Source organism: Phasianus colchicus, chromosome 2, assembly GCF_987193195.1.
Source record: "Phasianus colchicus chromosome 2, bPhaCol1.hap1.1, whole genome shotgun sequence".
Classification (NCBI taxonomy): Eukaryota; Metazoa; Chordata; class Aves; order Galliformes; family Phasianidae; genus Phasianus; species Phasianus colchicus.
In genome coordinates, this window is record NC_143437.1 from 25,994,130 (window position 1) to 26,008,477 (window position 14,348).

General features: G+C 36.2%; 1 protein-coding gene across 2 annotated transcripts in view; it reads right to left on the bottom strand.

The window, feature by feature from the left end:
* SRBD1 (S1 RNA binding domain 1) overlaps positions 1 to 14,348 on the bottom strand; it is a 126,355-nt gene that overhangs the window by 49,640 nt on the left and 62,367 nt on the right. For both annotated transcript variants that reach the window (XM_031594673.2, XM_031594680.2), the window contains exon 18: positions 1,968 to 2,050. In XM_031594673.2, the coding sequence (XP_031450533.2) occupies positions 1,968 to 2,050 (83 nt within the window). The remainder of the gene's footprint in view (positions 1 to 1,967; positions 2,051 to 14,348) is intronic.

Below are 14,348 nucleotides of genomic sequence, written 5' to 3' on the forward strand. Positions count from 1 at the left end.
AATATGTTATGACTTCTGGGGTGACACTTAAATATCTTGATGAGGTTATGCCCTTCTCAGGGGACTCATCAAAACCACGACAGGACTTAAAAGTGCAGTCAGGTGGGGAAGAACAACTTTAGGGATTTTACCTTTACTAGGCTTTTATATTTCTTCAAAACTTTTCATATAGACATGAAAAAATAACCTAGTTGGATTTTAATTTCTAAAACATCACCGGTGGATCAAGAATCTTCCAGAAAGAGGCAGAAAAATGGTACTTATCAGTACCATTACAGTCTCAAATCAGTCTCAAGTAAATCACACAGGCTTCAGCAGTGAAGAGCCACTACAATATGGTTATTGCAATAATGCTCCCCAAAACATATAATTACCATCAACTCTATGCCTTTTTTTTTCCAGTGTATGCTTGTACAAGTTGCACATGGGTCACAGAAGATAGCGTACATCTAAATCAATGCCTTCTAGCCAAGTAATGAAAATTAGGAGCACTGAGGAATCTACAGTATATAATTCAAAGAGAACAGTATTTAATTTTTTAATTGATGTAAAAAAAAATTGTTAATAAATAATCAATTTCCACTCAAAAGGCTTATATTAGGACATCACATTTCAAGTTGCTGTTGTTGTTGTTGTTTTTCAAGAAGTACACCATACTTTCTTCTACCTTAAAACCAAAACCAAGGACAATCTGTATGGCTTGTTAATACTGCTACTTTAAAAATTAAAGCAACCTATCTCCACAAGTTAAAAACAAAACAAGTATGCTTCAGACTGAATCTTCTCTTTTTGCCAGAAGACCACCCCAATTTTGGCTGCCACCATTAAAACCTACTTTTTCTGAAATCTGGATATCTAAATTAAAGAACATTTCAGTATTACAAACTTTATATCTAATCTTCCTCATAAGTTATGGTATATTTCATAGTGAAAGATTATGACATAAGCTAATTTTACTGCTAAGTTCCACAGTTAGCAAGGAACACGGGTACATAAAACATAGTCTCTGGCAACATAGGTACAGCTTGCAAAAACAGCACTGAGTACTAATTTTACCAACCAAAATGTTGACCTCAGTTCCCTCTAAAAAAACCCAAATAATAGAATAATCCATGATACATCTCTTCAAAACCTGTCACCTGAATTTTAGCAGTGACAATAAATGATTCTAGTCTCCTAACTGTAGCCCACCCTGTTAACACTCACACACCAATCCAAAAAGAGTTAGAGTACTTTCCTTTTTGACTTCCATTTCAGTCTTTCAAATTTACGTACATTCTATACTCTCAAAAATAGAGATAAACACATGCTAAAGTTTCTATTTTATTTTTTTTTAAACTTCTCTATTTGCTTGGAATAAAGTATGTGAACGTTTCCCTGCATCGATGCTAACATACTAGAAAATGACAATGTCCTATGTACCACTTCTGAATGACATTCCCTTTGCAAATATACTCTGAAGGTAGATGATACTTCTAAGAAATAACCTACAAAGACGTAGGAAAACAAATGAGTTGCCAAATGTTTTCCAGATCAACTTTAGTAAATGCAAAACTTCAAAACAAAAGTTTTTATTATAAACTTCAGAGAAATGTATCAAATAGCACAAATTAATGGCTTCTAAATGAAGGATCAATATCCTATTGTATTTTACACAAAGAGCTAAAACCCCTTTGCTATAACAATGGGGGGAAAAAAGGTTTTTTACATATCAAATTACCTGTCTGATTTGATGTTTTTAATAGACTATAAATCTGGCTACAGCAGTTTCTGAGTCTCAATCACAATCGTTAAAACGAGATTAGAGAAGAGGTATTTGACTTTTTCAAAAGCATTTTATTACCACTTCACGAATCCTACAAATATCCCTTAAAGGAGACGTAACTAGTTGGCACTTGATTATAAAAAAGCATTTTGGTTTTGCCTTCTATCATGATGGATTACTTAAATGATATGTATTATCTTACCTGATACATTCCAACTCCTATGTGTTTGGGCTCAATTTTCACTAGCTCAGCTAGTGGGTCTTGTACGCGTCTAGCTATGGAAACTGAAAAATAGAATTAGAAAACAACAATTGTTTAAACAGAAAATCACAAGCATACAACAGTTTTTGCTATTTTTTCAGTCTTCTATGTATTTAGTTTTTTTTTTTTTTAATCTGGAAATTATCAATAATAAAATTATTTTCCACTGTTAGACACAGGAGATAAGGAGTGTGTTAATCAAACTTTTTTTATTGAATAATTCAAACAAAGACCTTAAGAAGATTTCATACTGTAATACAACATTAAATCCAATACTCAGGCCACAAAGTTAAACAGAACCATGTACAGTAAATTTCTCCCTTGTCTCAATATACTAAAATTTATAAACATTTAACAATTTAAATTATACTCTTTAATATTAAATCACAGATACGTAGCAACAAATGTGCATTAAAAAAAATGAATGGAGTAACTATCCACAGATTTATTTCTCAAATATTGTATTTTCTGAGTTACCTGCACATTTAAAGTTGAAACTTTTTATATAATTCAACCACAAAATTCAATATCCACTTCAGAGAAAGTTCTCAGGTGGTTGACTCCTTTGCTATCTTTTAATCAAAGCTGCATACCAAAGCACATCAATATACAGACTGTCATTGCTATAACCAGGTGTAGGAAAAAATAAAGCTATTTCCAACATTTCTGCTATGGAAGAGCACAGGGGAAAAATTTCTGTTTTTCTACATCCTAATACTTGAATCAAGCCTGAATTTTTCAAGTCTACATTTAATGATTACTACTTTACTTATTGTAATCTTAGAGAAAATACTTATTTACAAAACATCAAATTTCAAACCTTCAACCTTTGTCTAACTGCTGATACTGAGTTACATTCAGTATTTACAACTGTGCTCCCTTCTACAAACACTGAAAGAGGTAAGTTCTACTGTACATTACATTTATAAACTTCCTCCCTCCCCATTCATTTTTATATCAAAGAAAACATTAACAAACAATACTAGAACCTGGAGTTACTTTTAATACTGAAGAACAAACAAACAAGAACACCCTGAACAACTACAAAAAAAAACCAAAAACCCAAAAACCAGCAAATGAAGTGCACAAAGCAAACCTAGCCCAGAGATCTACGCAAGTTTGATAAGCTCAGAGGAAAACTGGGTTTCATGGGGTGCAGCTTATCTTAACTTAGTTTTCAAAGGCCAGGTCTTGTTGCCAAAGTTGCTTTTCCCTCTATATGTACTTGTGCAAGAGTGAGAGAAATAAGGTGGGAAAGAAGATGACTGCAATACTTTGAAAACTCTCTCCAGAAGGAACCCCACCAGCTGGTATCACTTCAAGAGGCAATTTCTAAAATTTCTTTTACTCTAAATTCATTTTTAAGAAAATGAACAGTGGGTCAGAGGAAGAACAGACAAGAATCAGGCATAAAAATATATATACAATTGATAGCTTAGCCAAAAATATCTACATAATCTTTTTAAAAAAATCAAGTGCAGGTAATTTTATGTATTTATATACACATATACACATTAGCATACAATTAAATGACATACAATTATACACATATTGTTAAATAAAATATTTCATATACATAAAGCTTTACACAGCTTTCTATAACTAGGTATAAAGTAAACATAAGAGATAGAGAAGCTTTACACAGAATTGTTTACATTCAACAGGATTTTTTGAGGTCGTTCCATCACACTTCTTGTTTTCACGCAAGGTAAGCTAGAGAAGATTGCCCAAGACTGTGTTGAGTTGGGTTTTGAGCATCTCCATGGATGGAGGCTCTATAGTCTCAAGGCAACTGTTACCATTCTCACAGTAAATAAGTAGAGTGAGTGAGTGTGTGAGTGTGAGTTCACAGTAAATAAGTAGAGTGAGTGAGTGTGTGTGTGAGTGTGTGCGTTCAGGTGGAATCTTCTGTTTCCATATGCATGTCCTTTTGTCCTGTCAGTGGGCACTATTTGCTTCGTTCTTCATTCCCTCACACAGGTATTTCCACAAATCAGTGACATCCCTTCAAGCCTTTTCTTCTCTAGGATGAAGGGTCACAGCTCTCATCTGCTCCTTGTATGAAAAGTGCCTCAACCCTTTAATCAGCTTGGAGGCCCTAATTTAAATGACAGCTACCACTTCTGCAGATTGTTAAAGAGTTGACAGCATTTTGTAAAAGGACTCGACTAAAGTTTGATACTTGAAGCCAAAACAGTATACCTAATGCTCATTAGTTATGCAAGCTCCTCGAACCATAACCACAAAACTTATCATTTGAGTACAGCATTAGAGATTTCAGTTTTAAGGATTTGCACTGGTAAATGTACAGTTAGCACAAAGTTCACTGCTCGGTCATGCAAGACTTTTTCATACCTTCTATTATCAATTTTAACATGCTGACAATGGCAGTTTGCTAGCTCAGCTCGGAGAGCACTATACTGGTGACATCTGATACGTGTGCTTCTCCAAGAGAGAGGTTCTGCATTCAAAGGCTATCACATATGCCTTCTTGTCAAAAATCAAGAAAAGGTCAACCAGTGCAAGTACACTGCTTATAGCTCACACAAGTATAGCTTACTACAGAAATGCTTTCCGGTAAGTACTGCATTAATTACTTTGAAACACGAGAGGTACCTATCACCAGTCCCCTAACAAAAATGGAGCACAACACCCTTGAAAGCACTGTGGATCCAGAACATTCAGAAGATGTTTCCTAGCCTACATGCATGCACCAAACATTTTGTTTACCAAAAAGTTGCCATAAAATCAATATCCAAAGAAGTTTTTACAAAACTCCTTTAACTTCATACACAAAACATTTCAAAAATTGCCTTTTAGACAAGCTGAGTGCAAACATTTGTCACTGCCCATACATCCTTCCATTACATCTTTTAGGACATTTCCAAGCATAAACTTCTCTAAGGAACATTCAGATAAAAGGAAAATTTAGACTCTATTTTTTATAAGTTAGGTTGACAGTGTCACTGTATCCCTATGAGGTTTCCAGCAGAGATGTAGGTCTTGAGCCAGACAAGCCCTTCAGCACAGATGCATGGCAGTATTCCCACCCAAACCAGAAACTCCTCACACGCATAAGGTCACACAGATAGTTAAGTGCTTGCCTGGATGATACAGGAAATAGTTACAATATCAAAGCATGAAGATTAGCAGTCAGTTGTATGGTTTAAGGGATGCAGTTCCTACACGTGCCAGTGAGACGCTGACCTGCAGTTTCCACTGCACTATTTTATTCCAGAACATTTCAAATTCAAAAAGAAAAAAAGCAGAACAGGGAAAACAGTAAGAGTACTCTATCTCTAGGAACAAATCCACTTCTACACTGAATTAATATGAAAATCTGCAGTCTCCTGTATAGGCAAAGCCACCTTTTCATAGTAGAATAGAAGTAATAGAATGCTTCAATAGGCGTATCTTTTCAGGTGGCAATAAGGCTCCACTCTGACTGTTTCATCCATGATCTAGATTCCTGCTATACAAGCACAGCCTTACTGAAATCATGAGGGCTCTGCAGATAGGCAAGGTCTGCTCCCTACAGACCAGACTGCAAAATCATAGGAAGCAAAACCTGATGGTCTTACATCACTACATTTCAAGCTAGTATTTTTCATACTGAAATATTAGACTAATATTTATTACACTTCAATATTTATTAAAGACATTTTTGTATGTTTAAATTACATTTCAGGAACGGTTACAAATCATGAATTTTTAGAATAATGACAATGAAATAGGCGGTACATTCTCACTTCCACTGTTAAAGGTATGTTTCATTTTTGCTCCAAAAATTCAAAAATTCCACAACTGCATGTAGGGCAAAAACAGAAAACAAGATTTCTCAAAGTAACCAGTGAACCAAACATGAAACATTTGAAATACAATTTGCAAAATGATAGTCCAACTAAAATGGGGAAAAAAGTGATTCAATATTAAAGGGTATTAGCATTGTGGTGACATGGGCTTCTAGTAGAAAACCACAAAAATTGCACACCAGATAGACGCAAAGCTTTTTCAAGATGTCAATTAAGAACAAAACAGCATTGCAATATTTGGAATGACAGCAACATATTGTGCTGCCATGCAGTAAATTCATATAAAATTTTAAAGCTAGAGGGGACAAGATTGCCTAGGTGGTCCTCTGACTTTAATGCAGATGAACTTCACCTCCGAACAGAAAGAAAAAGAAGGTTGCAGAAAGCATATTTACCAAAATCCTGCAATGCCATTAGGACTTTCTCTGTTGTTTTGGGGAAAAAAAAAGAAAAAAGAAAAAAAAAAGGTAATTTAACTGTTTGGTGGTCTCAGTTCACACCATCCTTTGGTTGTTTGATAAGACAAAAAGATAGTTATGTCTTTTTGCCTGTCACTGATGACAGTGCAGTGGGTGAAAGGTTTGCATAAGAGCCACTTGCACAACTCATGTAACTCCCAGACTCATCTTTACAGAAAAACCAGGATTATATTAAAATGTTTTGTTTACTGATAGCTAATGAGAAGATGTGCCCCCCTGAGCTTGCAAAAATACTTCATTATCTGGATACCCCTGTTTAAAAAGAGTAAGTCTCTCATCATCCCCAACTAAAAAAAATCTAAAATTAAGACAACAATGTTCTCACAAACACAATTATGTATTTAAATCGTTTTTACTAATATTTTCTACAATCAGCAATATCATTTTTCACAGAGATTAAAAAGCAGCGTCCACTGTCGAAGACTGATAAGACGTAAAAATTGGGGTACCTGCTTTCCCTCTGTAGTGGAATAGATGCAAACTAATAATTATAGCCAATTATAGCCAAAGTTGTATGTGTACTCTTAAGAAGGTGCAAGAACAGCAAGAAAGCTTGTCAACTGCATAACAAAATAAATTATAGTCCTAAGTATTGCACCCACTTTTGGGGCAGCATGCCAATTTTTGTGGTCCAGACAACCACATACTAAAATGTTATCTTTTAGTAGTGTTATATGCAAGAGCCACACCATGAAGCAAAAGCTTAATGCCTGTGGATAGGGAAAGAGTGAAAATGAGCCAGGAATGACTATGGCTGGAAAGAGAAAAAAAAAAGTCAAATCTTTTTAGTTACAGTGGAACTCAAATGCTGCGTGCTAATACAAGCAGCAAAATATTTTTGGACACCAAGTCCCAAGTTTTATGACAACATCTCTTTAACCACCCATATATACGGGTTTTACATAAAGAATAAAGAAAAGAATCTGTTCCCACCAGTAGCCATGATGATTTTTCTACCTCAAGAGTGGGAACACTCATCTGTGTTTTGAAACAATGAAGATATGAAAGTAGTGGGTCATGTAACATTATCATTATTTTTAATAAATAGATGGCAGCCACAAGCTACAGCTTCAATTTTGTCATAAACGACTTTTTTTGTGTGTTATTGTTATAATTCCTGTATTTTGTTTCAATTGAGACAAGCAACTACAAGTGCTTCAAACTAAACAAATCTCCTTCCCACTTTTAACTTAACCTTTACACCTTAAAAGTCTGGGTGAAACAGAAAATGTCAATTAAATAAAAATAATGTATTAATGTAATCAAAGACTTACTCATAAATGCACATGTAATTACTGCCAATATATCATATGAGGGTAGATATGGAAACATTACAACTTATTTAAATCCTTTTATAAAGCTTATTATTGTGTTCAAGATCAATTACTCTCCATAAGTATCTGCAATAATGTTTACTCAGTGATCGATCGTTTGGGTTTCCTGAGTCCTGGAAGCTTTCTATCCTGTTGACCTGAATTTCACCCTCCTTGCAAAGGATACAGTGAAATGTACAGTAGTCTTTTCATTAAGCATTCTTTCTCAGTAGGTCAGGATTTGTGACACAGTTTTGAATCCTCATATATCTTCTTGGTGGGTTTAAAGTATGCAATTTATTTTAAGCAACTGCTCAACAGCTGCATTTCATCCAAAATTCTTCTGTGGCAAGTGAGCAGGTTTTTGTTTTAAAAAGGTTACATTTTAGTTTACTTTTAACTCCATAAAACTGATAATCTGTTATTTGCTTAAGATTAATGAAATAATGAATGACAACGTTCTATTTACTTACTACAAAAATCTTTAAAAGAGACTGCTCGAATACAAAAAGCAAGGAAGAAATAAGAGAATTAAGAGAAAATCCTCAGTAAGTGAATATCATAATGCAGATTTTTAAGTCACTATTTCCTTCATAAAAACACCCCCAAAACCCACTTTTCTTTAGTATTAAAACTTTTTATATCTCAGTCTGTATCACGGGATAATAGTTTCACTTAGTTTTGTATGTTTTTTTCCGAATTCAATCTTAGGTGGGAGATATATAACTATTTAACTGGAGCATGATGTGATTGTTCTGCCCTAGAAATCAGTTAGTCTTGCAGGATGGTTTAGATTCAGAAAACTATTTCCCATCTGCTCAGCTTAAGAGGTAGAAACTGTCAGTACACTTCACATTCAGATCACTGGTCCTAATTTTAACTGCATCACCATAGCACTGATTATTATGACTACAAAATGTGAAAATTAGTTGAAGTTCCATACCTTACAAGAGTTATTCATTTATGTCAGCAACAAAAATAAACGTTTCTGAAGTGACCAAAATGTCCTTTTCTATGCCTATAGTTAAAAAAGAAAACAGCAGCAGTTTTCGTGAATTGTACTGCTACACTAAAAGCAAAACAAAAGTCTTCTCCAATTAAAGAGCAGCCTTTTCTTGTCACTCCCCTGGCTCAACACTTCAAGGGGGCAACAAAGCCTTTTAAGGAAAATACATATACATATGCATAGAGTTACATCCACAGGGAGGGAAGTAAACCATTTTCAAATCTAACACTAATGGCAACTGTCTTTACCAGAGCCTGGACTAATGGTCTACTTCAGGAGATTGCTTTTAGGCAGAACTGGTGGCATATTTTCAGATTGATCATAAGTGCAGCAAACAATGCTCTGTACATGGAAGACAAATAGAAGACAAAGTCCACCAGCTGAACTCAGATCCAGATAATGGATCCACGAGAGGAAGACAAGGTGAACATCACATCTTTCCACAAAGTATGCAAAGATTACGTATCAGTTGCAGACCCATTCAGAGAATGGTACTCAGTTAATAGCTACATGCATAAACCTCTCTTAGCTTGGTGAAAATACTTATTCAATACAGTGAAATAGGAGAGTTTTCATCATGAGATAACCTCCCATTTTTATGCAGCAGAAATCTAGAGGAATCGCAGAGGATCTGGATTTTGAAGATTATAGAAGCCCAAACTCCTCCAACTCCACTGCTAAATTCTACTGCTTCAGCGGAAACAGTTCAGATTAGAACGATGTTGATACATATACACATATATCTCATGTGTGCCATCAAGTATGCGCAGATTGGAAACATGTTAGATTCCTGTCTAGAATAACAAGAATAACAAGACTGATGAACATCTGACAGCTGTGTAACAATCCATTCAGAACTAGCACTATATTACTACTGTTTTTGGTTAACTCAAATCCATTTCCCTATTTCTCAAAAAAAAAACCCAACCCAGATGCTTGTACACACGTTCATAAACAACTGTAAGAAGCCCCATCATTTTCAGACAACCTGTATTTATGGACTGTTGTTTAAACAATAAAACCCAGCTCCCACTCACTTGTAAGAGCGGTCCTGGTAGAGAGAAGGAACAAGCCCTTCCTCCCTACCTCCCGATGATAGTTCACCAACCATCCCATTTCCAACCACTGCACCTTCTCACTTTCAACAGGTACAATAAACTCATTTTTAAATGTTGTAGAATGCAGCTGATGTAATACAAAATGTAATTTCTTTTCATTCACCTGTAATTGCATGCAACCCAAACAAACAGGTGTGACTTTGTAGCAGAAGCAAAATGTTTTCAATGCATACAAAATTCAGAGCTTACTTTCCTTTCTTCCAACTCTTTCTGAAAACTTGCGGATCTTGCACCAACCATCTACAATAAGCTATAGAAGGAAGCTTCCACACAGAAAGCAGCATGAACAGTTTAACCATAAGATTTCTGTCCAATAAAGTTTTTGAGAAATGACCTTCTCTCTTGAGTTGCCAAGGGCGAGTAGCGCTCTTTTAAGAAGATGAAGAAATTAGCTCAAGAAGACAACAAGGCACTATGTCCCACACATCTAATCATCAAACTGTTTTACTTTCCTTAAGATAAAGTCAAAAGAAATTATATTTTTCTGATCTTTACCTTCTATCTGCTGGCCATGATGACAGCTCTGAACTGTATGTCTCTATCTTTAACAGCACCCAAGGGAATAAAACCCTGTAGGCATGACAGTCTCAAAGTCCTAACAAACCCCAAAAGCCTATAAGGCTTTCTTTTGCAAAGAAAAGTGCAAGTGGTTTGCTGAACTTTGAGTGTACAGTAATCCAATGTATTCTGCCCTGTGGAGAGAAGACAAGCAGATGGGATTTGACAATGCTAAGGGAAGCTGTGCTGTGTGACCTTTTGCTCTCCTAGACTCTTTATCCTCAGAAATCATCCTTTAGAAACAACACAGTTTCTGTACTAGATCATACCTGTGCATGCCGCGTGACACACATTCTGGCCCTCTCACTACCCCAAATCTTTTCAAAAAGTAATCTTATGCAGCACTTTACCTACACTCATTATTTTTCTAACTGGATGACAGGGCTACGTGGCTGGGGGAAAATGAGCACTAGACAGTGCTACCTTAGACAAAGTATGTAATTCTTGTGTCAGCAGCTGAGCAGAGAAGGGCAAATTAAAATCCAAATGCATTTGATCATATTCAATCATGGAAGTAAATGAGACTTAGCAGAAGATCTCTTCAAAGAAGAGTCAATACAAATATGATGTCTGAAAAGACATGCCCATTTTCACTTCATTCCATGTTTAAATAAGTCTAGTACTTATGTTTGTTATGCATGATTTTTGTGAATCTGTGCAGTAAATATATTCTTTAATTTCCTTTTTAAATAGTGAAAAAAGAGATTGCTTGCTTGTTAGAACATTCATATAAAAATGAAAGGTAAGTCATCAATTTAATGAAATAATTCCTCACTTAATGTTACTGAATGTCTATCTCATCAGGGATATACAATTGCCTCATAGTGATTCTCCACCATCAGGTCAGAACTCAGCAGTTCAGTTTTCTGTTTCTTAAGAGCTTTTAAGCCACTTCAAAAAGTGGAGGTGAGTACTTCAATAGGTCAACTGTTTATTACAAAGCAAAAAATAAAAACTCTGATTTGAACATATGCCGAACAGTGGTGCATCTGTCATCCACTTTGCACCAAGAACAATAACAAAACACTATATAAGATAAAGCTCCAGAAGTTTTTCAGGCCTCTGGAAAGGATATAAATTCTGTCTTTCTGCACCCTTCAATGCTGAGAAGGGCCACATGTATATATGTTTCCTGTATAACTTGCACTGTCCCTCCCCATCTTCCCATTTGGTCTAGTGAACCTTATTCAACCAAAAATTCTGCGATAAAAAGGAATTAAAGAAGTGGAGAAAAAAACGTATATAAAAAAGTCTGGTGGCATCTACACACTGATAGCCGCACAGATTCATTTCAATTCTTTTCCTAAGAACCCCAACTTTATCAGCAATACAGATTCTGCACATCAAAATAAACCTCTGGGCAAAATTACATAGAAAAGGTTGGAAGTAAAACAAGATATCAAGCCTGGAACAGGCTGCCCAGAGAGGCTGTGGATGCCCCGTCCCTAGCGGTGTTCAAGGCCAGATTGGATGGGGCCCTGGGCAGCCTGGTCTAGCATTAGGTGGGAAGGTTGGTGGCCCTGCATGTGGCAAGGGGGTTGGAGATTCATGATCCTTGAGGTCCCTTCCAACCCTGGCAATTCTGTGATTCTGTGATTTTGGAAGATCCAAATTCCAGAGCTCACAGGCTCAGTGACACCAACCAAAACCAAATTGATATTGACTGCCACAAAGGACATCTGAAAGCAGCATGGAGTTTAGCTTTTTTCTTTCACTCGTGCAACGACTGAAACCAATGGTGATGGTGTGAATAATGTGATTCCTACAGGAACCTCAAAAGGAAACATGCATTCAGGCCCTCCACTAAGAAAAGCACAAGCAAATCTCAACCAGAGAGCCCCTCAGTCTGTTCTAAAGCATCAAGGATGGAGAATACAAGGAAGTCTTTTACTCTCCTCTCTCTCAAGTAACAATTCAATTGCCAGTTCATCCAAAACTCCCAGCCATTGCACCCCAGTAGATTGTTCTTTAGACAGAACCCTCCTCAACTGCTGCAGCTGAACTTCCTCAGCCTACCAAGTAGGAAATCTTTTTTTACAAGCCTCTTATCTCCTAATTATGTAGGGCTGAAAAAAATAGCTGTTGTGCTCATTAATCCTAGAACGACTATCAAATGATATATATATATCTTCTCACACTACTAAAATAGAAATAACTAGATTTCATCAGTTGAATCCCACTCTACACAATTTTACAGGAAACGAACCTGAAGTACAGAAGCTTCTACACTTTCATGAAATATTCACATTTAGTGCTATAAAGATTATAAGAGAACCTGGTTCAGCATTAATAATTAATGTCAGAGCTCATAATGCCTTGGGCCAGAAAGAGGTACCCACCTGTGGATGACATCTCTAGAACTGGACAAATCCTACTCCATTAATTGCAACATGAATACAAGCAAACTGCTTATGAAGTGAGCTTTTTTTTTTTTCAACTAAGCACAACAGTGGTAAAAAGCACTGTATGAATGACTATAAAGAATTTCCACTCTAGTTTAAGTATGTATAATTAGTTTACCTTTCCTATTTATTTTAGGAACCCACTCATTCCATGGCCTTCAAAGGCAGCTCAAAGAGAATAAAAATAACCAGTAGAATTCTTGGCTTAACTAATATATCCAATTAGCATTCCCAGTAAATGCTTTTTCCCCCCTATACACTTAGCCAGGAAGTAACTAGGATAACTAGATTTATTCAAAAGTAGGATTTATGTCTTCCATTTCTATCTGTGAATATATGAAATAATATATGGAATTTATTACAGTTTCTAAACTGCAAATGTCAGATTTCACAAGACTTGAAAGTTCTAATATTGTATGTTTAATATTTTACATTCATGTACCTGACAAACATAAGCCTACCTGTGTAACTAAAAAACACCTGAAGTTTGCATTGAGAGAAATGTTAAAGTGGCAAACTGTGTTAAGATATCTCACATCAGTTGTACCTTTTATTTTAACTATAAATGTCACACTTCATCATGCAGCTGTCAGCTTCTTTTTATGTATTAAATGCTATCATGTAAGCACAGAACTTGACATGATGTAACACAACAATTAAAATAAAAAACAATTCAGCTTTGACACCATGTCACTTTTCCATTTGCTGCAAATTAAACGGAAAGGAAAATCAAAAGCACAAAAGTAAAAGCTATTAAAAACGTTTGCAAAGAAAGACAACAGCAGTTACTATTTCCCTCTAATGTCAGATTTTTCTGTTTAGCTAAAAAAAGCATCTACAACTTCAGTTCAGCTAATTACAAATTGACACCAAAAGACATCTGGAAAAATGTCAGAAGTCTAAAACTTCTAGAAAGATTCTGCTGTAATACATTTCTGTCATTTCTGAAAAAGCTGACATCCACTGATCTATGCAACTTTTTTCTTGTAAATTTTTGAAAATTTTTTAAATTTTTGTAAATTTTTGAAATTTTTTTAAAAAAAGGCAGGGGGGTGCTGCTTCCCTAAAGTGTCTATACACTAATGCGCGCAGCATGGGAAATAAACAGGAAGAGTTGGAGATCTGTGTGCGGTCGCAAGGCCATGATCTCATTGCGATCACGGAGACGTGGTGGGACAGCTCGCATGACTGGAATGTTGTCATGGAGGGCTATGTGCTTTTTAGGAAAGATCGGCTGGTGAGGCGGGGTGGTGGAGTTGCTCTTTATGTGAGAGAGCAGCTAGAATGTATTGAACTCCACCTGGGGGAGGGTGATGTAGCAGTGGAGAGCTTGTGGGTGAGAATCAAGGGGCAGGCTGGTATGGGTGACACCGTTGTGGGTGTGTACTACAGGCCCCCTGATCAGGAAGAGGAGGTTGACGAGGCCTTCCACAAGCAACTGAAAGTAGCGTCACAATCCCAGGCACTAGTGCTTATGGGGGACTTCAATTATCCAGATATTTGCTGGAAAAGCAACGTGGCCAGGCACGCGCGGTCCAGACGGTTCCTGCAATGTGTCGAAGACAACTTTCTGATGCAGATGGTGGAGGAACCAACGAGGGGAGGGGTGTTACTGGACCTTATTCTCACAAAT